Below are 22,150 nucleotides of genomic sequence, written 5' to 3' on the forward strand. Positions count from 1 at the left end.
CGTTTTTTGTTTTTGTAATAGCTGTCTCTTTTATCGAAATATTTTCCTCTTAAGTGACCGTGGGGGAAACGGGAAGCCATCTTGGTTATCTTCGGCTGCTCGGAGGTGAATAGTACATGGCTAATCACCTTCGAGCTAGCCAATCAGCGCGCGCGAAAAGCACTATTCACTTGTGTGGTATATGCTAAATCCCATAATTTCAAAAATTCAAATATTTTTGATGTCATACTTTAGTACTCTATAAACGTACTATTGAAGAAAAATTAATTTCGTATAAGTACTGACATCTCTACGCTCTACTTTGTGAAAAGTACGAGTTCGAACTCTTTCAGGCAAAAATTCCTGGATCCCACCTTGACATGCGTTACTATTTTCTGATCGCAATTGCTTGAAAAGCGTTGAATGTCCGTGTAGAACTGAGAACGATAAACACTGAAAGCCATCTTATCTTGCACCTTTCACGGTCTCGATATATATCTGACATTGAAGGCTCTGCTGGAGTAGACACAACTCTAAATTCCTTATTTAACATCCACTATGTGGCTGGATACTCAAAATCGAAGGAGTAAGTATGCCAGTCTGATATGGAATATGGCAAGCTAACATTTTATCCAGATTGAAAATTGCATGAAAACAACCCTACTTCTTTGTGGAACAACTGATATTAGGAATTATTAAATTCTCAGCCTCGGATATTGCATTTCTAGCGTTCTGATTGGTTCTCTAAATCTCGGTTATCAGCTCATATACCGTAGTTTGACCTTATATGGAAAACGAATGCCCCAGGTGTCGCTAAGCTAAATTTTTTTCTCCGGCGGGAAGCAAAAGTTTCTTCGGAAAAATGTAGAAGAAAAAGGAAAAGAAAGAAATTCCAAACAATGCCATCTCAATATAACAACAATAAAAGCCACAAAGTTCGGTATGACACTATTTAATGGTACGTATCTCTGAAGTTTCCTTTAAAATCTTCAAAATTGCAAGATTTTACGATTTTTTAGATCACATAACAACAATAATATAAACAACCGGTTACCTTCAAAAATTTCACGATGACTTGCAAATCCTGGCGGTAAGAGGTTAAAACCAATCGAAGAAATTTCTCAGGAAGAGCTTTATGCCTGCTTTTATGTTTTTACGAATTTACGAGGACTTCAGATGATTCATCTATGAAATCCGTACGAGCGGCGGCCATAATGTTCGTTTCCGTCGCTCGGCACCACTCAGCAAAACATTTGCACTAATGTGCACAGCTCTTACGCTTCTCAAATAAGCTTGAAGTTTAAAAACTTGCACTGAATGCTTGTCTCAGTATACGCTTGTCTCGTAAACTTGGACTATCCTGAAGTGTTTTAAATCGTCCGCGAGGAATTCAGTTCAGCATGAAAAAAGCCGTCCTTGCCCTGATCTCTTCCTTCGCTCGGCACCACACAGCAGACATTAGGGAGTTTAAGAAACGAGGACGGCAACGGTAACGAGAACGCCACAAAACAATGGGCTTAATGACCAAAAACAATCGCTTTGCACGTGCGTTTTACATTTCGGTACATGTCTCTGCCGTTCTCTGCAAAACAACAACGTGAAATGACCAAATTTTAGGTTTTCTCGAGAACGGGAGCGTATGACGCAAAATCTTCTTTATTTTCCCTTACTTTGAGGTCGTTCATACTAATTTAGTTCCTGGAGAGTTCGCCAGCATTTTCCAAGTTAAATAAATTTAAATGATTGCGAAAGAGTTACAAAAACGAGAAGTTATATTTTTAAATGACGTTCTCGTTACCGTTACCGTCCTCGTTTCTTAAACTCCCTATTTGCTCAAATGTGCACAACATATTACGCTTCTCGATGAGCTTAAACTCCAAACTCGCGGCACTTGAATGCTAGTCTCAGAAAGGTTATAATTCGTACATTTAAACGTTCATTGAATTTTAGATGTCCGACTGTGTCCGATTTTCTTCGCTTTCGATTTTTCATTCAACTCCATTAGGTTTCGCGCGCTTTGGTCGGAGGTTGCCTCAACATCCGGTCGTTTTAATTTGAAAGAAATTTTTTCTTAAAATATAAAACTTCAGTAAACTTCAACAGCAATGTCCAAACGCCGAGAATTTAAGAGCCGTCCTCTGTAAATATCGACTATCGTCGTTTGGACGAGAAAAAATGAAATCCCTCAAACTTTCTCAGAATAATGGTCTATATAAGTGATTCACATAAATATAACTTTCAGCTCAGTTCGATTCGTATTTTAGCTGTAGTCAGGCGACCATCTTGGTTTTACCGCTCTGAGAGGGCTTTCAGCGGCCATTTTAGGCCACACTTTTAAGAATTTGTCTTACAAAGAAAGCGTTTCAAATCTGAACAAAATCTCATTATTCGAGACAAGCAAATGTTTGTTGTTGTGTTGAGAATCATTTTTGGGAATTTGATCGAAATCTGATTTTTTTACAAAATTTTTAATTTCTTCCCTATTGAACTACTCTTCAAGTGCCAAAAAAATGGCCGACTTTAAAGGAAAATATCGCTAAAGATACATCAGTTGGCATCCTAAAACAGCATCCTGGTTAAAGAGCAATGTCTCATCTGTAAGAATATGCAATAAAATTTTTGGGCAGTTAAAAAGAGAGAATTATAGAAGAAGAAGTTTTAACTGTACTTTTGTCAACAAACACCGCCTTCGTAATTAGCATAACAACATGAAAATAACGATTTACTAAGAAACTAATGATAAATTCCACTTACCTCGTGAAATATCGAGAACTGGATATTTCAAAATATATCGAATTATAGTTTCAGTCGGATGCAGCCGCATTTTCGATGATTTGTTGTGCGAAATCATTGTAATACACCGCAGGTGTTAAACTGAGTTCAATTCTTCAAAGTCCGTCAGGACAACCATCGGCCAAAAAAATTGCCATCCGCCCCATAAGCTGCCGTGTGCAAAGTGTCAAATATTTCTTTGTTATCTTTAATGACCAAAAATTCCTCCAACAACCATTTAAATCCTGCTTTGAACTGGAGATTGTCGTCAAGAAATCGTTTATGTTCCGTTGACCTTCCGCCGTGATTAAACAATGAGATTGCGTTACAGAAACGCGCGCAAATCCAGACGGGCTGGGGTGGGGGCGGGTAGGAAACAAAAATGGAACAGCTCCTTAATTAAAAAAAAAAGAGGCCATTCAAGATTACTGTCAAAGCTATGTTGTGCATTTCGGGTATTAAATAGGAAACTGCTGTCCCAGAATAATGTGAAATATGATAAGCCCTTGTGCTCTATTTCTTTGGTTGGGGAGTGGGAGGGGGGGATGGCAAGTAAAACACTAATTTACAGCATCAGTCGATCGTTGCTCTTCTGTTTAGGGTTCATACATGTTCACAACTATCCCAAGCTCACTGACAGCTATATATTTGTAATATTAGGTAACAGTGAGAAAGTTATATTCACCTTCACGTAAAACTAATATGAGGGTTTGTATGGGAATGCATGCAAATAAACGGCTTACATAGAATTCCAATAAAAAGCGACTTACTTGCTTGTTTTTTTTTGTGTGGGTGTGTGTATTACACTTGCCTGTTTGTGTTTTGGAACGTTGTCATAGCGACACGACTGCCGCTGAGGATCAAGCTGCCTAATCTTCAACCCGAACAAATATTCTCGAAACTGCCAGCTAATACACCCAATTGTTAATGTCTCGTTCAACATTTGTTCCTTTAATGCGTCAAACGGCTTTCAAAAGCTAAGTGTAAATATGCTTCGCATGATGTGCGAATATTTTGATTTAGGTATTAACAAATAGATTCCATTTTGCCGTGCGTCTGTGCTCTGATAACGCACAGATGACGTCAAAATGTGGTGAGAACAAAGAAGTACGCTACGAGCCGCAGGCGAGTAGCGTGACTGATGTTCTCATCACGTTTTGACGTCCTCTGTGCGTTATCAGACTACAGACCCACGGCAAAATGGAATCTATTTGTTTGATACAATAACCAAGACATTTCAACACATTTCGTGAGCGAGCATCGCGTTGCCTGAGCTGAGTCAAAAACCTTCCAGCAAACTCAGTTTTGGACTAGTCGCTCTAGCTGGACTCTAGACTCTGATCACGTGTGCCGGTCACACCACTCGATGACGTCAATCGTGCGTCTATACTCTAATCACACACTCCTCTAGACCAATCAAAACGCGAGTTTTACACAGTTCATAGTATAATTACAAATATCCCAAGATCGTAGATAGCACCATACATGCAGCTGCTTAGTAATCTTGTGCAAACGTGCAGCAGCGTTTCAACAGGACATTAACTGCATGAGCCTCAGGCTCATGCAGTTATCTAATGTAAAAACAAAAGGGCAGCAACAAATATTTAAGGCATATGGGTTTCCAATAAAGAGGGTGGCAGAGGGGGGAGGGAGAGTATCAATCGCGCATCACGTGTAATGTTAAATTGAATCACGCATAACCGAAAACCGTTTTAAAGCAATAACGCATCACGTAAGCAAGTGCACTAAGGAAATAATGTAAGATTCCAAACTGTTCGAGGACGCATTATTGAAAATTGTATTGCATGCAACATCTTCATGCAACATCTTCATTGTGTGTCAATTGATTTTGAGAGATACATGTATAAAGACGACTTACTTGTAGGAAAAAATGCTGAATGTACCCTAAAAGGTGAATCGTACGTTATACTGTCTTATTCTCTTCTTGTCTATCGTGACTTTTAGGTCAAAGAAAGTTCACTTATCATAAAAATGTAATTGGTAAATCACGCGTCACGCGCTCGTCAAAAAGAAAATCACGCATCTCGTTGTGATGCCAGTCACGCATCACGCACAGGTTCCATCACCCGTCACGCTGCTTATTTATGGGGCATCACGCGTCGCAAAAAAACTCTTTGCTTCCCTCAATAAATGCCACTAACTATTAGCTATTGTGCCCTATTTGTCAGTCGGTTGCGCCTCGTAACATTTGATAGCATTTCCAACGATGTTCAGATTTAGTTTTTCTGGCTCCAAGTCCTCGTAATGGTAAACGCTATGACAACGTTCCAAACCACAAACAGGCAAGTGTAATACCGGTACACACAAAAAAAAAACCAAGTAAGTAAGTCGCTTCTTATTGGAATCCTCCCCCCCCCCCCCCCCCCCACGCTCCAACCAAAGAAAAAGAGCACAAGGGCTTATCATATTCCACATTATTCTGGGACAGCAATTTCCTACTTAATACCCGAAATGAATAACATACCTTTAAAAGTAATCTTGAATGGCCCCTTTTTTTTTTAATTAAGGAGCTGTTCCATTTTTGTTTCCTACCCGCCCCCACCCCAGCCCGTCTGGATTTGCGCGCGTTTCTGTAACGCAATCTCATTGTTTAATCACGGCGGAAGGTCAACGGAACATAAACGATTTCTTGACGACAATCTCCAGTTCAATTCAAAGCAGGCTTTAAAAATGGTTGCTGAAGGAATTTTTGGTCATTAAAGATAACAAAGAAATATTTGACACTTTGCAAACGGCAGCTTATGGGGCGGATGGCAATTTTTTTTGGCCGATGGTTGTCCTGACGGACTTTGAAGAATTGAACTCAGTTTAACACCTGCGGTGTATTACAGTGATTTCGCACAACAAATCATCGAAAATGCGGCTGCATCCGACTGAAACTATAATTCGATATATTTTGAAATATCCAGTTCTCGATATTTCACGAGGTAAGTGGAATTTATCATTAGTTTCTTAGTAAATCGTTATTTTCATGTTGTTATGCTAATTACGAAGGCGGTGTTTGTTGACAAAAGTACAGTTAAAACTTCTTCTTCTATAATTCTCTCTTTTTAACTGCCCAAAAATTTTATTGCAACAGACGATTACAGGACATTGCCATCTTCATGTATAAGATTAAGCATGAATTGCTGCCACAGAGACTTTGTAATCTTTTCCAATTAGACAGTGGTTCGTATTTCTTAAGAAAGCGAGAATTTGTTCAACCTCGATTCTCTTCGGTGACATATGGAAAACACTCACTTCGTTACCTAGGGCCTAAACTGTGGAATGATCTCACTCCTAGAATAAGATATCAACCCTCTCTGAAGCAATTTAAAAGAGTCATACGTAATCAGGACCTTACGGCCCTAGCAGAAAATGTCAGTAACTGTCGAGGCTGCAACCTATGCCGAGAATGATTAGGGTTTACATGATTTTTTTGCGATTGATGTATGAAATTTTATTAATATGGTTTAAGATGTAAATTTTTAATTCATTTTTATAATTTTTTAGAATTTTTAGAATTTAGTTAGGTGTCCACTATTAGTAGAGGGGACTTCTCCCCTCAGCTACATTTCTTGACACGTTAATAAAGTTATTATTATTATTATTATTATTATTATTATTATTATTATTATTATTATTATTATTATTATTATTATCTTACAGATGAGACATTGCTCTTTAACCAGGATGCTGTTTTAGGATGCCAACTGATGTATCTTTAGCGATATTTTCCTTTAAAGTCGGCCATTTTTTTGGCACTTGAAGAGTAGTTCAATAGGGAAGAAATTAAAAATTTTGTAAAAAAATCAGATTTCGATCAAATTCCCAAAAATGATTCTCAACACAACAACAAACATTTGCTTGTCTCGAATAATGAGATTTTGTTCGGATTTGAAACGCTTTCTTTGTAAGGCAAATTCTTAAAAGTGTGGCCTAAAATGGCCGCTGAAAGCCCTCTCAGAGCGGTAAAACCAAGATGGTCGCACTACAGCTAAAATACGAATCGAACTGAGCTGAAAGTTATATTTATGTGAATCACTTATATAGACCATTATTCTGAGAAAGTTTGAGGGATTTCATTTTTTCTCGTCCAAACGACGATAGCCGATATTTACAGAGAACGGCTCTTAATGAAACAATTATTCCATTCGCGCTCGTTGGATATGAGATTAGTTATAGCCAACTCGGCGCTTCGCCCCTCGTTGGCTATTTACCATCTCATATCCAACGCGCGCTCATGGAATAATTGTTAAGTAAACAAGACAACAAGGTATACACGAAAGCACTGAAATATCTAGGAATGCAATTCATTTAAAGCATGTACATGCATGAGTTAGCACTAAAACAGATGAACTATTAAAAGTGTTGTAGACTTAGCTTAACATTCTGCAAGTGAAAAGCTCACGAACACGCTCCTTCTTTCTTGAATTTTCTTCTGAACGTTAACAACCTATGCTTGAATAAAAGATAAATGTTTTTGATCATCAGCTTGGATTTGCAGCTATAGTCTTTCTTTTTAGCAACGTTTCTTCGACCAAACTAAACTCCAAAAATTGCAACTCATTCTTAGAATGACGTATTGTCCAGTACGAGCAAACTCTTTTAGGAGTACGTTAAGATCGAGCGGCTTACTTGAAAGCTATTCTCAGAAAGCCCAGGAGACTAATCCTTTAATGTGACTCACGCCATTTGAAATGAAACTCATCTCAGCCTTTTAAATTCAGTAACAAACTTTGCTCATACTCATCACAAATGATTTCCAGATTTATCCTAACACTTACTATCACTATCTTGCTTCGATTGAGATGTTGACAGTTCAATTTTAATCTCAGAGATGACAATTGACAAAACGGGATCGTTTGTCGGTGTTAAAGGATTAGTCAAACAGTACTACTGAGCAGCTTATTGTAAAGAGTCGACCTGAAATCCTGCTGCGTTCTTTCAAGTGTGATACCCTTAAATAACCTTCACAAGCGTGTAATCCCATTGAAAACAGCATCATGGATAGCTATGGATAATAGATATTCCACGAAAAAGTTTGATGAGTGGTAACTAACTTGTTATGTACAGTCACTGAAATAAATAATGACTGAAGACATTTTGGTACTCTTACCTCTGCCATACCAACATCCCTTCCTTCCCGGTCTCAATGGATACAAGTAACGCTATTCACACTATATTTCCTATGCAGGGCCTAATATTGAAAGGGAGCTAAGGGGAATGGGGAGGAGCTTTGTACGAAAGCTCGTGTATGCATGCATTTACTAAAATAAAATACGAAGATGTTACAGTAACCTAATGATCGATGTTTGAGTAAGGATGTGCATGTATCTGGTTGTTGTTAGAATACTGGCGTAAACCAAACTGTATTTGGTAGATGCCTACCTTGGAAAAAGCAGCTTTTAGCAATTCACAAGCGTCATAATCCAGAATTGCTTCATCATGCTTTATCAGGTCCATGATTACAGGAAAATATTCAAAGAGGGACTAAACGTTCAGGGGATGATGTTGATTAATTATTAAACTCACTATGTTGATAAACTTAACCTCAATTCTAGGAAATTTTAAGCAGATGTTTTCGTGGAAAAATAAATCTCTAAAATTAAAATGAGAACCTCCAAAATCAGGATTAATCGTTTGGATTTTAAGTTTAAGCTACGTTTAGAGTTCCACAAAAAGGTTAAGATGTCTGAATTAAAACATGAAGAAGCGAAGATGTCAGTTATATTTGCACAAAAGGAAAGGTGAGTCATGAGTGACAGATTTAAGGTGTTACCCCACAAGTAGTGCACATGTAAAGTTTAACAGCACGAAACAGTTTCGGAGAAATTCCTTAATTCTTACTTTTTTAAGATGCCAGGCTTAAATAATTATAATTTTTTTCTTAACCATGGGAAAATGGAAGAGAGGTCACGAAATTTTTCGAGAGATTGTAATAAGTGAAAGAAATGTTCTCCCAGTTTAAAGCCATGCTTGTTTCACAATATATGGAAAATTCTCGTCCTTTTTATTGAATAATTGCAAGATTAAACTAACAGTTGTGTTAATTTAAATGACACTCAGGGTTTTTCTCAAAACTGAAAGCAGTTAAAGAAGAAAGACTAATTCAACAGAATGTTTACACTTTCTTTCTAACGCGTTCAGTGCCCTTGCATAACTTTCCAATTCCGGATGTTTCCTATTTGTTTTCAAAGAGTGAACTTTATTCTTCAAAAATTGAGCCAAAATGTAATGCCAATAGTAAAAAAAGGTAAACAGAATTTGGAAGCAACTCTTTAAAGCCGTGAAGAATCTGTTTATGGGTACTTCATACCTGTGAAACAAAAGCATTTCAACCAATCAGTGAACACTATAGCTACAAGAAGTTTTAAAAGTGAAAGATCAAGTCAAGCATTATGGGTCCCAAACGTTTGAGGTTCACGGTGAACGAATTTACTGGATATCACCATCCAGATAGAAGCTACTGAGTATATCTTTGTTATATGGTCCTGTTTGTTGTCTATCTTTTTGTTAAGTGGTTGATATTTTGGACTGTCATGCAGGCATGATACTTGTTTCAGTTTTAAACTTACTATCTAGTTGAATTGCAGGAGGACTGATAAAATGACATCATCAACAGTTGCAAAAACGGGAACACTTTGCATTCAAGCAACTGCCTCATGCAGGCTGCTGGTCGTCCGGTAAAAAAGTAGAACAATGCTACTGGTATGAAAGAACTATTTTTAACGTTGACAAAGTTCATCAAACTTCCTAAACTTCTCAAAACTTCCCACAAAAATGGTAAACATGTACCTCAATGCATGTATAAAAGGAGCAAAGCTTCATTCGTGGAGCATAACCAGTTTGTTCCAGAAAACGAAGACGTTGCTATCAAAACAAATTACAGTTTGAAGTCAAGATGAAAGGTAAGCACTGAGCATTTTGACACCACTGTTAATATTATAAGCCCAGTGAATTGCTGCATCATGCCATTGATCTGTATTAAACAAACTGTTTTTAACAATTTAATGGCAAAAATACTGAAAGAAATTGAAATTTCTACGACCTTCATAAGCTTTCATTGGCATCCTTGTCAATACATCTTAAATTTACATCGATAAATTGGCATCAATATAGCTAATCTCGTACCCAGAGCCAACATTGCCAAACCTTCAATGAGATCTGGGTACGAGATTAAAATGTGGCCATACTCAGACTTTCATATTTTTTGCCATCGTGCCCTTATTACGCATGATAAATTTCTTAGCCTCTTCAGTTAACTCTGAGTAATTCTTTTATTGCAGGATTCAAAGAGATGTGTTTTTTTCTGTTTATTGCCCTCGCCATTGCTCGAGGTCTTCCTGCCAAAGTTAGTCCAGCCCTCTGCGTGAAAAATGAAGGAAGCACGAAGGATTTAACATCTGAAACGCTGCTTTTATTGGAAAAACTTAAAACTGATGTTGGAAACAACATTGAGAAGATTGTTAGTAGCTCGAATAGTTTCATTAATTACAAGAGAACGTAACTGACAATGTATAATTGCACGTGATGGGGTACGTCTCCCTTAGGATTTTGTCTTAACATGCCGCTATATTGTTCGTCAACTAAGATCACATATAAATATTGCTATGCCGATTGCCAGGTACAAAGGAATGCCGACAAGATTCCAAACAAAAAAAGAGTCAGTCCAGCTGAAAGTCAGAATATCTATTCAACAATTATTGTCGTATTTTAACGTATAAGCAATTTCCGAGTTGCTATGAACGCCGTTATGAGCGATGCTTCGTTTCATTTCCGGGGTTAAATTTCATCAGTCGATGAAAATTGCTACGGGTCAATTGGGCCGAAGAAAACAACGGAGAAACCATTTAAAACTAGAAATATTGAGAAGAGTATCCAAGGAACAATCTTATCATAAAGGGGTTTCCCTTAGAGACTGGTTAAATAAGGAGACCTGTAAGAAACAAAAATGTTTTGTGTCGCTCTCTTGGCACTCGACTTGGTTTCTTTGCTAACTCATAAGATAAAGTTTTTGTCTAACACATTTTCTTGTCTTTATATTGTAGAATTCCCGCTGGAAACACGAAGGGGAATATGAGAAGGCGGACTATCCAATCTACATCAATTTGTTTCATGCCAGTAATAGCGTAAGATTGATTTTGCTTTGTGCTTGACAATTCTGTTGTGACGGATACTTATGTGACTGTGGGTTTCCAAGGAATAAGATTTAAGCACCCTTAAAATGTTAATGTTGTGCTTACCATGAAGCTCACATCATGCTGTATATATTTACTGCAGACAACATCCCGCCTGAAAGTTGATCACTGCATTCTGAAGGCATTCCTTCCATTACTTCATTGCGCCATAAGAGAATTTAGCGCAGTTCCTAATACCAGGGGCATTGTTCACAAGCTGAGAGATTTGAAATGGGATACGAGGAATGTCGTCCGACATTTCCAAGAAATACGAGACACCCTCCGTTTGGTAAGAAACGGACAACTTCTGTTGTTCGGATTTATGCATGGACTCGTTATTTCTAAATTATATTTTGTTTAATTATTAATTTGTAGAAATTTCCTTGACAAAACTTTTACTCGACTAAATGTCCAAAGATCTGAAAATGGTTTCGTCAGAGACACAATGAATACCTCTGAGGAGGCGTTCGTTTTGAGTACGTACCTAAACTTTGGGGAAAAGGGCGGGGGAGGATTGGGTGAGAAGCTTTTCCTCTCTTTCTTAACTTCAAGAGTATTAAAGCTATTAGAACAAAATTTAAATGGTTTACGTTTTCAAACTTTGAGATCAAAAATAAGGAAAGATGGCACCATACGACACGGGAATTACGTCATTTGTTTTAAACAGCCGCCATATTGGCTCGTCCATCAGGAATTTCTCAATTAACAATTTCTCCAAAACCCAGGAAAACCAAAAATGAATCCAAAATGATCAAATCCAATGGCAAATTGCTTGGAAGGTATAAAAATAAAAAATTTACGACGATGAAATTAAAATTTTTCGTTAAAAAGACAGTAATAATAGTAATAGTAATAATAGTAATAATAATAATAATAATAATAATAATAATAATAATAATAATAATAATAATAATTATAATAATAATAATAATAATAATAATAATAATAATAATAATAATAATAATAATAATAGAAAAACCACGCTTCTTAAAATGTTCAGTGTTGTGAGTCATGAACAATGACTTATTATATCACGTTGTTTTCAGGTAAAATTTTAGAAAAAAATCACAAAGTTTGGATTATTGTTTTGAGTTTAATATTAAAAAAGTTATGACTGTTCAAAGTCGGAACGGGCTCTGCGCCAGCCCTCGCAGCCGACCGGAAAACTAGGCCGTGGAAAAAAAATGCTTGAAAGGAAAAATGGCAATTTTTTTTCGGTAATTTGAAATTTACTATTTACTACCTTGTACTATGGACTAGGCTTGGCAATTGTAGCCAGAATTAACGAAAACGCGTTTTATGACCAGGTATTTCTACTGCATGAACAACTCAAAACTCGATTGTCCATCGACGTTTGCGATTGTTCCCCTCCAATAATTATTTTGCTTGATCGCAAAACCTAATTCTTTATTCGTGTATTCTTAATCTTGCTTCAGCAACAGCCAGCAAATCAAACCACAGATACACTCTGTAGGATGCCTAATTGCACTGTCCATTCCCATGGTGCTTCGGGCAGCATAGCAGCGCGCGTTGGTCACGTGAAAGCTATTTTGGAAGAAATACAAGGAACACTTGCAAATGATGTACGACCTAACTTTGCGAAAATAGCTTCCAAGAAACGGATCTGTCCTTGAAGAACACAATTGCTGTCCAACAATCTTGATTCGAGACGCAAGCCTATCAATGTATCACCCACCACAAAAGCATACCCCAAGAAGCTAGCAGTAGTATAAATATATACCGTTATATTACATTAATATAGAATACGGTTGTGCCTAGAAAGTTAACATAAAGTAAAAATCTCTAAAACGTAAATTTATAACTGGATTCAACTTAAATTTAATGCGCTCTAAATTAGAGTATGTGAAAAAAATACTTATATAAAGTACATCAATGAAAACAGAGTTGTAACGTTTAAGCTTGTAGTAAATAAATATTTTAATTGCCAAGAATGTATATTTCTTTGAATGTTCATCTTAATTTTAAAAAAATCCGCGTTAATTTTAAGTCGCGTTAGTTAATTTTAACATTATTTTCTGCGTTATTAATTAAGTGGCGCGTTAATTTTAGATACTCGATACACTCCAGAGAGGAAAAGGCATTGTTTTATCAGGGTGTAGATCCGCCGGTATCACGGACACTGTGAAGAATGCTCTAACTGGTCAGATTCCTTCGATTAACCCCTACGTGTATCAACAATTCCAAGAACATTGTTTGAATTTCGCTTCTTTACACTTAAGGTTATAATAAATTTGTTCCTGTTGTCTCAACATATTCTGTTTCTTTGTGTAAGTCGCGTTAATTTCCCATATTTTGTGACTTTAGCACCTCTTTTGCGTTAATTTCCGTTATTGGAAAGTAATTTTTTCTTCAGTTCGCGTTAATTTAAGGTATTCTGGTAGCTGTAATGGAGTGTTATATGTTTGAGCTGATTTCCCAGAAGGTGGCTGCAGAAATTACACTTTTCGTTACCTTTTTTTGATATATTTTTTAAGCATTTCCATTGAATTTCAGGTCTATAAGGGCATAGATAACAAAGGTCATGAGTAGACTTCCCCCCCTCCCGTATATGGCATTATTTGTTTAGCACAGTCAGCCCCACTCTCTCTTCTCTCTCAAATGTCTTTAAACCGCACAACGATTTGCCCTTTGAATTCGGCGCGCTCTGAGCTCAGAACAAATTCATTAGATCTTTGTTTGGCTTTCTGCAGCAAAATTTTCCTGAGGACATCATTAAGTCTAGGGAGGGAAAAAGTCTTACGAGTGCAGCTCCTGTCTCGTCTAGTATCCTACCTTCTAATACTCTTTTGAGTTAAACGGGTAATTTTCAGTTACTCGGGCAGAGACTAAGGGTTGCGTGCTTGAGGAGGTAACAGCCTTTGTCCGTAGAAAGTAGGTCTTAAGGATGATTTCTAGACGGGAAGCGTGATATTATTGGGAATTTTTGACCCGGCCAAAGACTTGGTAATTTTTTTTCTCGTTGAAAACGACGCTAAAAGCTTTACCGTCCAAATATTCATTTCAACATCTGGGATTTCAAGTAAAATGGCGTGCAAAGGCAAGACAAGAATTTTCTCTTCAAAAAACGTGAGTTTGAAAAGCCATTCGATTCTTTTTCGCCCTTATAACTTTAGCGATGTTAGCCTAGTGAGTGGCCTTTTACGTGGGATTTCCGCTCGAATCGCGAAAGTGTCATGGATAATTTGCAGATGTCCGATCGGCGTGATTCGCGTTGCAGCATGAATCTAGAATAAAGATAAAAAATCAGTTTAAAACGCTGTTTTGCTCTGCTTAAGCCGGTTCTTTTGTAGAAAGCTAGACTTGAGTGCTAAAAGACCGAGTTTTGGGTGAGATTTAAGATGCGTTGGCGCATTGTTTTGTTGGATCACAGGTCATGTTTCATTTCATGGCAGATGTCAATGATATGTCTAATTCCAAAGAAAAGCCCCTCTTTTCTTTTCCATAGTATTCTCTGACCTTACTTTCTTGTGATGAACCGTAACTGAAGTCTTGTTAATGACTACCAAATTCCTTCAGCGTAGAAAGTCTCAAAATGTGCTTAATTTCTGTAGCCACCTTCTGGAAAATCAGCTCAGACATGGTAGGATAAGTATGGCGAACTCAAGGTCGTGTTTTTGGACAAAAAAATTCTCTCACTTTTTTTTTTTGCGTGAAAAAAAAAAAAAAAGTGTCGACAATAAGGGGGGGGGGGGGGGGGTGTTTATTTGCAATTTCCAATTACATCCAAGCTGACGGCCATCATTGCGGCCATCTTGGAAACGTCACAGGCCCACTGCAGAGTGGTCATTTATCAGAATGTTGGGAACCTTAAGACATCCTAGGATGAGAGATCGTGGCCGAGGAAACCTGTGGAAAGGTCGCTGTAGCAAGGCACCAAAATGAAAACGTAAAGACGGTGCCTCAGAGGTTAATGCGCACGGCATGGCAGTGGGCCAAAAGTACTAGTGCGCACGCTTCAATAGCAAAAATTTACTTCCGGCAGCCGTCCGTAAGCCTATTGAAAGAATTGAAGGCACTCTTCAATCAATTCCTTGTATTAAGATGACCATATAAATACTTGGTTAGATTAAAATGGCTTGGTTAGATTGAATTTCGTTCCATACTTTCTCATCAGATGCCAATACAATAACACTTAACCTTATTTACTGCCCGAGCTGTCTGTGAGCCTAAAGGAAGTCGCGTCTGTCCCTTCACGGCTTCAAGAGCATTCGAGGCGAAATTGTTTCTTTTTAAGGCTAGGAAATGAGTAGATAAGGTCACATAACGATGAAATCACGTCATTATTTCTGAAGAGCCCCGTCTAATATCCACCATTTAAGGTTTCTCCATTTCTCCAGATGCTATCAAAATTGTCGTCAAAGTAATCAGAATAACGATCACTAACATTCCAGACATACAATTATAGCATTCACAATGAAAAGCTTGGAATTAAAAACCAAACACAATGAAAAAGAAAACGCTACCAATGTCAATTCAGCTTGAGCACTTTCTTGGTTTCCGAGCACTTATAATTTGATGGATCATTGCTACCACTTTTTATCAGTTGATAATAAAATAATGAAGTAAAAAATGCCTAATTATGGGTAAACAAGTTATGGCTATTTTTGTTTACTTAATAGGTAACCATAGCAACAACAAAACCGTTTAAAGACAGCCCTAATTTAAGCTTTATGGGATTATAAGTCAAAAAGGATCTCGGTGATCCCCATTTTTTACTTTTGAATAGCAATCACCTTAATAAATCACATCTTAATAATTAACAATTATTCACCAAAGTGGAGGTGAATATTATACACTTAATGCATGATCCATCTGGAAACGATTAGTTTTGTTTTCCCTCGAGTCCGGATGTTTCACAAAGCTAACTAGTTTTTCGAGGGACCATACATTAAGTGCTTTGTTATATATTTAGACTTTCCCTTCAACAATTACAGCTAAACAAACAAACAAACAAACAAACAAACAAACAACTGTGAGGGCAACAACTGCAGAATTGTATCCCGGTTGGGATACATTTGTAATTTATCAGGGGCACGTGACCAAGAATCAACCAATCACAGTTCTCGTGTTGTTGAGTTAAAGTCTAGGTATGTAACAATGATGGATATCCATCACTTTCACCGACACTGAGGTGAATAATTGTTTTAGAATATACCACTCACCCCGAATAAGAAGTGGACTAAAAATTACGTTATTTTTGACAATATACCGACAAATGGTGAGAAATTTTAAAATCTCGCACGCCGCGCGATTAGCGATTTCTTATTGTAGAAAGTTCTGTCTCGCTTTCTTGAGGACAAAAAAAACTTCTGGAGGCACTTTTTTAGTTGCTACGTGTCTTTTCTTCGATTGTTGTGTGAAATTTGTTCTGTTGTTGATACTATACTGCAAACTATTAGATGTTTCATTGTTTACATTGTAATTATAGTGCTTGTCAGTTTTGTTCGTAAACAATGCATTGTACTTTTATTTTTCGCCATAGAATATGAGGTTTGAAAGATTAAATAACTTACCATGTAATGCCGTCAAATCAAACTTTGTCTCCATTTTTGTTTTTTTGTTTTTGTAATAGCCGTCTCTTTTATCGAAATATTTTCCTCTTAATTGACCGTGGCGAAACGGAAAGCCATCTTGTTTCTCTTCGGCTGCTCGGAGGTGAATAGTACTTGGCTAATCACTTCCGAGCTAGCCAATCAGCACTCGCGAAAAGCACTATTCACTTGTGTGGTATATGCTAAATCCCATAATTTCAAATATTTAAATATTTTTGATGTCATACTTTAGTACTCTATAAACGTACTAGTGTACGAAAATTAATTTCGTATAAGTACTGACATCTCTAGGCTCTACTTTGCGAAAAGTACCAGCTCGAGCTCTTTTAGGCAAAAATTCCTGGATCCCATCCTGAAACGTGTTAAAATTTTCTGATCGCAATTGCTTGAAAAGCGTTGAATGTCCGTGTAGAACTGAGAACGATCAACATTGAAAGCCATCTTATCTTGCGCCCCTCACGGACTCGATATATATCTGACATTGAAGGCTCTGCTGGAGTAGACACAACTCTAAATCCACTACGTGGCTGGATACTTAAAATCGAAGGAGTGAGCATGCCAGTCTGATATGGAATATGGCAAGCTAACATTTTACCAGATTGAAAACTCCATGAAAACAACCCTACTTCTTTGTGGCACAACTGATATCAGGAAGTAAACAAGACAACAAGGTATACTGACACGAAAGCACTGAAATATCTAGGAATGCAATTCATTTACAGCGTGTACATGCATGAGTTAGCACTAAAACAGAATGATGAACTATTGAAAGTGTTGTAGACTTAGCTTAACATTCTGCAAGTGAAAAGCTCACGAACGCGCTCCTTCTTTCTTGAATTTTCTTCTGAATACGTTTACTTTAACAACCTATGCTTGAATAAAAGAAATGTTTTTGATCATCAGCTTGGATTTGCCTTTCTCGACCAAAACTAAACTCCAAAAATTGCTACTCATTCTTAGAATGACGTATTGTCCAGTACGAGCAAACTCTTTTAGAAGTACGTAAAAATCGAGCGGCTTACTTGAGCTATTCTCAGAAAGCCCAGGAGACTAATCCTTTAATGTGACTCACGCCATTTGAAATGAAACTCAACTCAGCCTTTTAAATTCAGTAATAAACTTTGCTCATACTCAAATGATTTCCAGATTTATCCTAACACTTACTATCACTGCTTCGATTGAGATGTTGACAGTTTAATTTTAATCTTAGAGATGACAATTGACAAAGCGGGATCGTTGTCGGTGTTATAGGATTAGTCAAACAGTACTACTGAGCAGCTTATTGTGAAGAGTCGACCTGAAATCCTGCTGCGCTCTCTGAAGTGTGATACCCTTAAATAACCTTCACAAGCGTGTAATCCCATTGAAAACAGCATCATGGATAGCTGTGGATAATAGATATTCCACGAATAAGTTTGAAGAGTGATAACTAACTTGGTATGTACAGTCACTGAAATAAATTTTGACTGAAGACATTTTGGTACTCTTACCTCTGCCATACCAACTCCCCTTACTTCACCGCCTCCATAGATACAAGTAACGCTATTCACACTTTATTTCCTATGCAGGGTCTAATATTGAAAGCGAGCTGAGGGGAATGGGGAGGAGTTTTGTACGAAACCTTGTGTATGCATGCATTTACTAAAATAAAATTCGAAGATGTTACAGTAACCTAATGATCGATGTTTGAGTAAATATGTGCATGTATCTGGTTGTTGTTAAAATATTATCTTAAACCATACTGTATTTGGTAGATGCCTCTTTTGGAAAAAGCAACTTTTAGCAATTCACAAGCGTCATAATCCAGAATTGCTTCATCGTGAACATGTATCAGGTGCATGATTACAGGGAAATATTCAAAGAAGGACTCAACGTTCAGGGGATTAGGTTGATTAATTATTAAACTCACTCTGTTGATAACCTTTCTTGTTCTACCGCATCAACCTCAATTCTAGGAAATTTTGAGCAGATGTTTTTCTTGGAAAAATACATCTCTAAAATGAGAACCTCCAAAATCAGGATTATAATCGTTTGGAGTTTGAGTTTTACCTACGTTTAGAGGTCCATAAAGGGTTGATATGTCTGATTTAAAATATCAAGAAGATAAGATGTCAGTTATATTTGCACAAAAGGAAAGGTGAGTCACGAGTGACAGATTTAAGGTGTTACACCACAAGTAGTACACATGCAAGGTTTAACAGCATGAAACCATTTCACAGAAGCTCCTTCTTACTTTTTTTAGACGTCAGTCTTAAGTAATTAGGATTTTTCTTTATTAACCATCGAAAAATGGAAGAGAGGTCACGAAATTTTTCGAGAGATTGTAATAAGTGAAAGAAATGTTCTCCCAGTTTAAAGCCATGCTTGTTTTACAAAATATGGAAAATTCTTGTCCTTTTTTAATGAATAATTACAAGATTAAACTAATAGCTGTGTTAATTTAAATGCCACTCAGCGCCCTTCTCAAAACTGAAAGCAGTTGAAGGCGAAAGACTAATTCAACAGAATGTTTACACCTTCTTTCTTACGCGTTCAGTGCCCCTGCATCACTTTCCAGCTCCGGATGCTTCTTATTTGCTATTAAAGAGTGAGCTTTATTCTTCACTGAAAAATTGAGCCAAAATGCATTGCCAATAGTAAAAAAGGTAAACAGAATTTGGAATCAACTCTTAGAAGCCGTGAAAAATCTGTTTATGCTTACTTCATACCTGTAAAACAAAAGCATTTCAACCAATCAGTGAACACTACAGCTACAAGAAGTTTTAAAAGTGAAAGATCAAGTCAAGCATCATGGGTCCTAAACTTTTGAGGCTGTGAACGAATTGATTGGATATCATCATAAATAGAAGCTACAAAATACTGAGTTTATGTTTGTTATCTGGTACTGTTTGTTGTCTATGTTTTCCTAAGTGTTTGATATTTTGGACTCTCATGCAGGCATGATACTTGTTTCAATTCTAAATAATTTACCATGTTGTTGAATTCTAGGAGGATAAAATGACATCATCGACAGTTACAAAAAAGGGAAGACTTTAAAATCAAAACAGCTACCTCATGCAGTATGCTGGGCGTCCGGTAAAAGTAGAACAATGTTACTGGCATGAACTAAATAAACTTTGACAAAGTTCTTCAAACTTCCTAGACTTCCAGAAACTTCCCACAAAATTGGTAAACATGCCTTTCAATGCATGTATAAACGGAGCAAAGCTTCATTCGTGGAGCATAACCAGTTTGTTACAGCAAAAGGAAGACGTTTCTATTAAAATACTGCAGTTTGAAGTCAGGATGAAAGGTAAGCAGTGAACATTATGACACTGATTGTTAATTATTAGCCCAGTGAATTGGTGCATCATGCCATTGATCTGTGGTAAAAACTGTAACACTATAATGACAAAAATACTGAAAAAATTTATTTCGCTTTCTAAAATTTCTACGACCTTTATGAACTTTCATTGTCATCCTTGTCAACATAGCGTAAATTTACACCGATAAAGAGGCATAAACGAAGCTACTCTCGTAACCAGATCTCCCACATTGCCAAACCTTCAGTGAGATCTGAGTACGAGATTAAAACGTGACCATACTCAGACTTTCAAATTTTTTGCCATTGTGCCCTTATTACGCATGATACATTGCTTTGCCTCTTCAGTTAACTCTGAGTAATTCTCTTATTGCAGGATTCAAAGAGATGTGTTTTTTTCTGTTTATTGCCCTCGCCATTGCTCGAGGGCTTCCTACCAAAGCTAGTCCAGTCCCCTGCGTGAAAAATGAAGGAAGCACGAAGGATTTAACATCTGAAACGCTGCTTTTATTGGAAAAACTTAAAACTGATGTTGGAAACAACATTGAGAAGATTGTTAGTAGCTCCAATCGTTTCATTCATTAAAAGAAAGTAACTGACAATGTATAATTGCACGTGATGGGGTACGTTATAGTTTTACGTCTCCCTTAGGATTTTGTCTTAACATGCCGCTATATTCTTCGTCAACTAAGATCACACATAAATATTGCTAGGCCGATTGCCAGGTACAAAGGAATGCCGGAAGGATTCAAAAAAAAAAAAAAAAAATACGTAGTCCAGCAGAAAGTCAGAATATCTATTAAATTATTGTCGTATTTCAACGTATGGGCAATTTCCGGGTTGCTTTGAGCGCCATTTTGAGCGAGGCTTCGTTTCATTTCTGGGGTTAAATTGCATCAGTCGACGAAAATTGCTACGAGTCAATTGGGCCGAAGAAAAACTGAGAAACCAGTTAAAACAAGAAATATTGGGAAGAGTATTCAAGTAACAATCTTATCATAAAGGGGTGTCCCCTAGAGACTAGTTAAATAAGGAGACCTGTAAGGGACAAAAAAATGTTTTGTGTCGCTGTCTTGGTACTCGACTTGGTTTCTTCACTACTGGCTCATAAAGATAAAGTTTTTCGTCTAATACATTTTCTTATCTTTATATTGTAGAATTCCCGCTGGAAACACGAAGGGGAATATGAGAAGGCGGACTATCCAATCGACATCAATTTGTTTCATGCCAGTAATAGCGTAAGATGGATTTTGGTTTGTATATGACAATTCTGTTGCGACGGATACTTATGTGACTGTGGGTTTCCAAGGAATAAGATTGAGTACCCTTAAAATGATAATGTTGTGCATATCATGAAGCTTACATCTTGCTGTATACATTTACTGCAGACACCATCCCGCCTAAAAGATGATCATTGCACTCTGAAGGCATTCCTTCCATTACTTCACTGCGCCATAAGAGAATTTGGCCCAGTTCCTAATACCACGGGCATTGTTCACAAACTGAGAGATTTGAAATGGGATACCAAGAATGTTATCCGACATTTCCAAGAAATACGAGACACCCTCCGTTTGGTAAGAAACGGACAACTTCTGTTGTTCGGATTTATGCAAGAGCTCGTTATTTCTAAAATTATATTTTGCTTAATTTTTAAGTTGTAGAAATTTCCTTCACAAAACGTTTACGCGTTTAAAAGTCTAAAGATCCGAAAATGGTTTCTTGAGAGACACAAGGAATACCTCTTAGGAGGCGTATAGGGGCAAGGGGGGAGGGTGAGAAGCTTTTCCTCCGCCTTTCTTAACTTCAAGAGTACTGAAGCTATTAGAACGAAACTAAATGGTTTACGCTTTTAAACTTTGAGGTCAAACATTTTGGAAAGATGACACCATATGACACGGGAATTACGTCATTTGTTTTAAACAGCCGCCATTTTGGATCTTCCATCAGGAATTTCTCAATTTACAATTTCTCAAAAACCCAGGAAAACTAAGAGTGAATCAAAAATGATGAAACCTAATGGCAAGTTGTTGAAAAGGTATAAAAATGTAAGATTTACGACGATGAAATTAAAACTTTTCGTCAAAAGACAGTTATAATAATAATAATAATAATAATAATAATAATAATAATAATAATAATAATAATAATAATAATAATAATAATAATAATAATAATAATAATAATAATAAACACGCTTCTCAAAATGGTCAGTGTTGTGGTGACAAAACCATGAACAATAACATATGAAATCATGTTGTTTTCAAGCAAAAATTTAGGATAAATCAAAAAGGTTGGATTATTGCTTTGAGTTTAATATTAAAAAAAAGTTATCCCTGTTCAAAGTC

General features: G+C 37.0%; 1 protein-coding gene and 1 long non-coding RNA gene across 2 annotated transcripts in view; one reads left to right on the forward strand and one right to left on the reverse strand.

The window, feature by feature from the left end:
• LOC146465714 (uncharacterized) overlaps window positions 1-22,150 on the reverse strand; it is a 55,152-nt gene that overhangs the window by 19,521 nt on the left and 13,481 nt on the right. The window lies entirely within an intron of this gene.
• LOC146465717 (uncharacterized) lies at window positions 8,344-13,130 on the forward strand. The gene is made up of 5 exons (XM_085128255.1): window positions 8,344-9,662; window positions 10,041-10,219; window positions 10,803-10,883; window positions 11,035-11,220; window positions 12,368-13,130. The coding sequence occupies exons 1-5, from the start codon at window positions 9,656-9,658 to the stop codon at window positions 12,563-12,565; spliced, it is 651 nt and encodes a 216-aa protein (XP_084984381.1). The 5' UTR covers window positions 8,344-9,655; the 3' UTR covers window positions 12,566-13,130.

The sequence above is a fragment of the Pavona decussata genome, unplaced genomic scaffold, assembly GCF_977016875.1.
Source record: "Pavona decussata unplaced genomic scaffold, jaPavDecu1.1 SCAFFOLD_155, whole genome shotgun sequence".
Taxonomy (NCBI): Eukaryota; Metazoa; Cnidaria; class Anthozoa; order Scleractinia; family Agariciidae; genus Pavona; species Pavona decussata.

What these genes read in the sequence shown, in the direction of transcription:
- LOC146465717 (XM_085128255.1), top strand. An exon ending in TGTTTCATGCCAGTAATAGC is followed by an intron (nt 10,884 to 11,034) that starts GTAAGATTGATT and finishes TATTTACTGCAG; the next exon opens with ACAACATCCCGCCTGAAAGT. An exon ending in TACGAGACACCCTCCGTTTG is followed by an intron (nt 11,221 to 12,367) that starts GTAAGAAACGGA and finishes ATCTTGCTTCAG; the next exon opens with CAACAGCCAGCAAATCAAAC.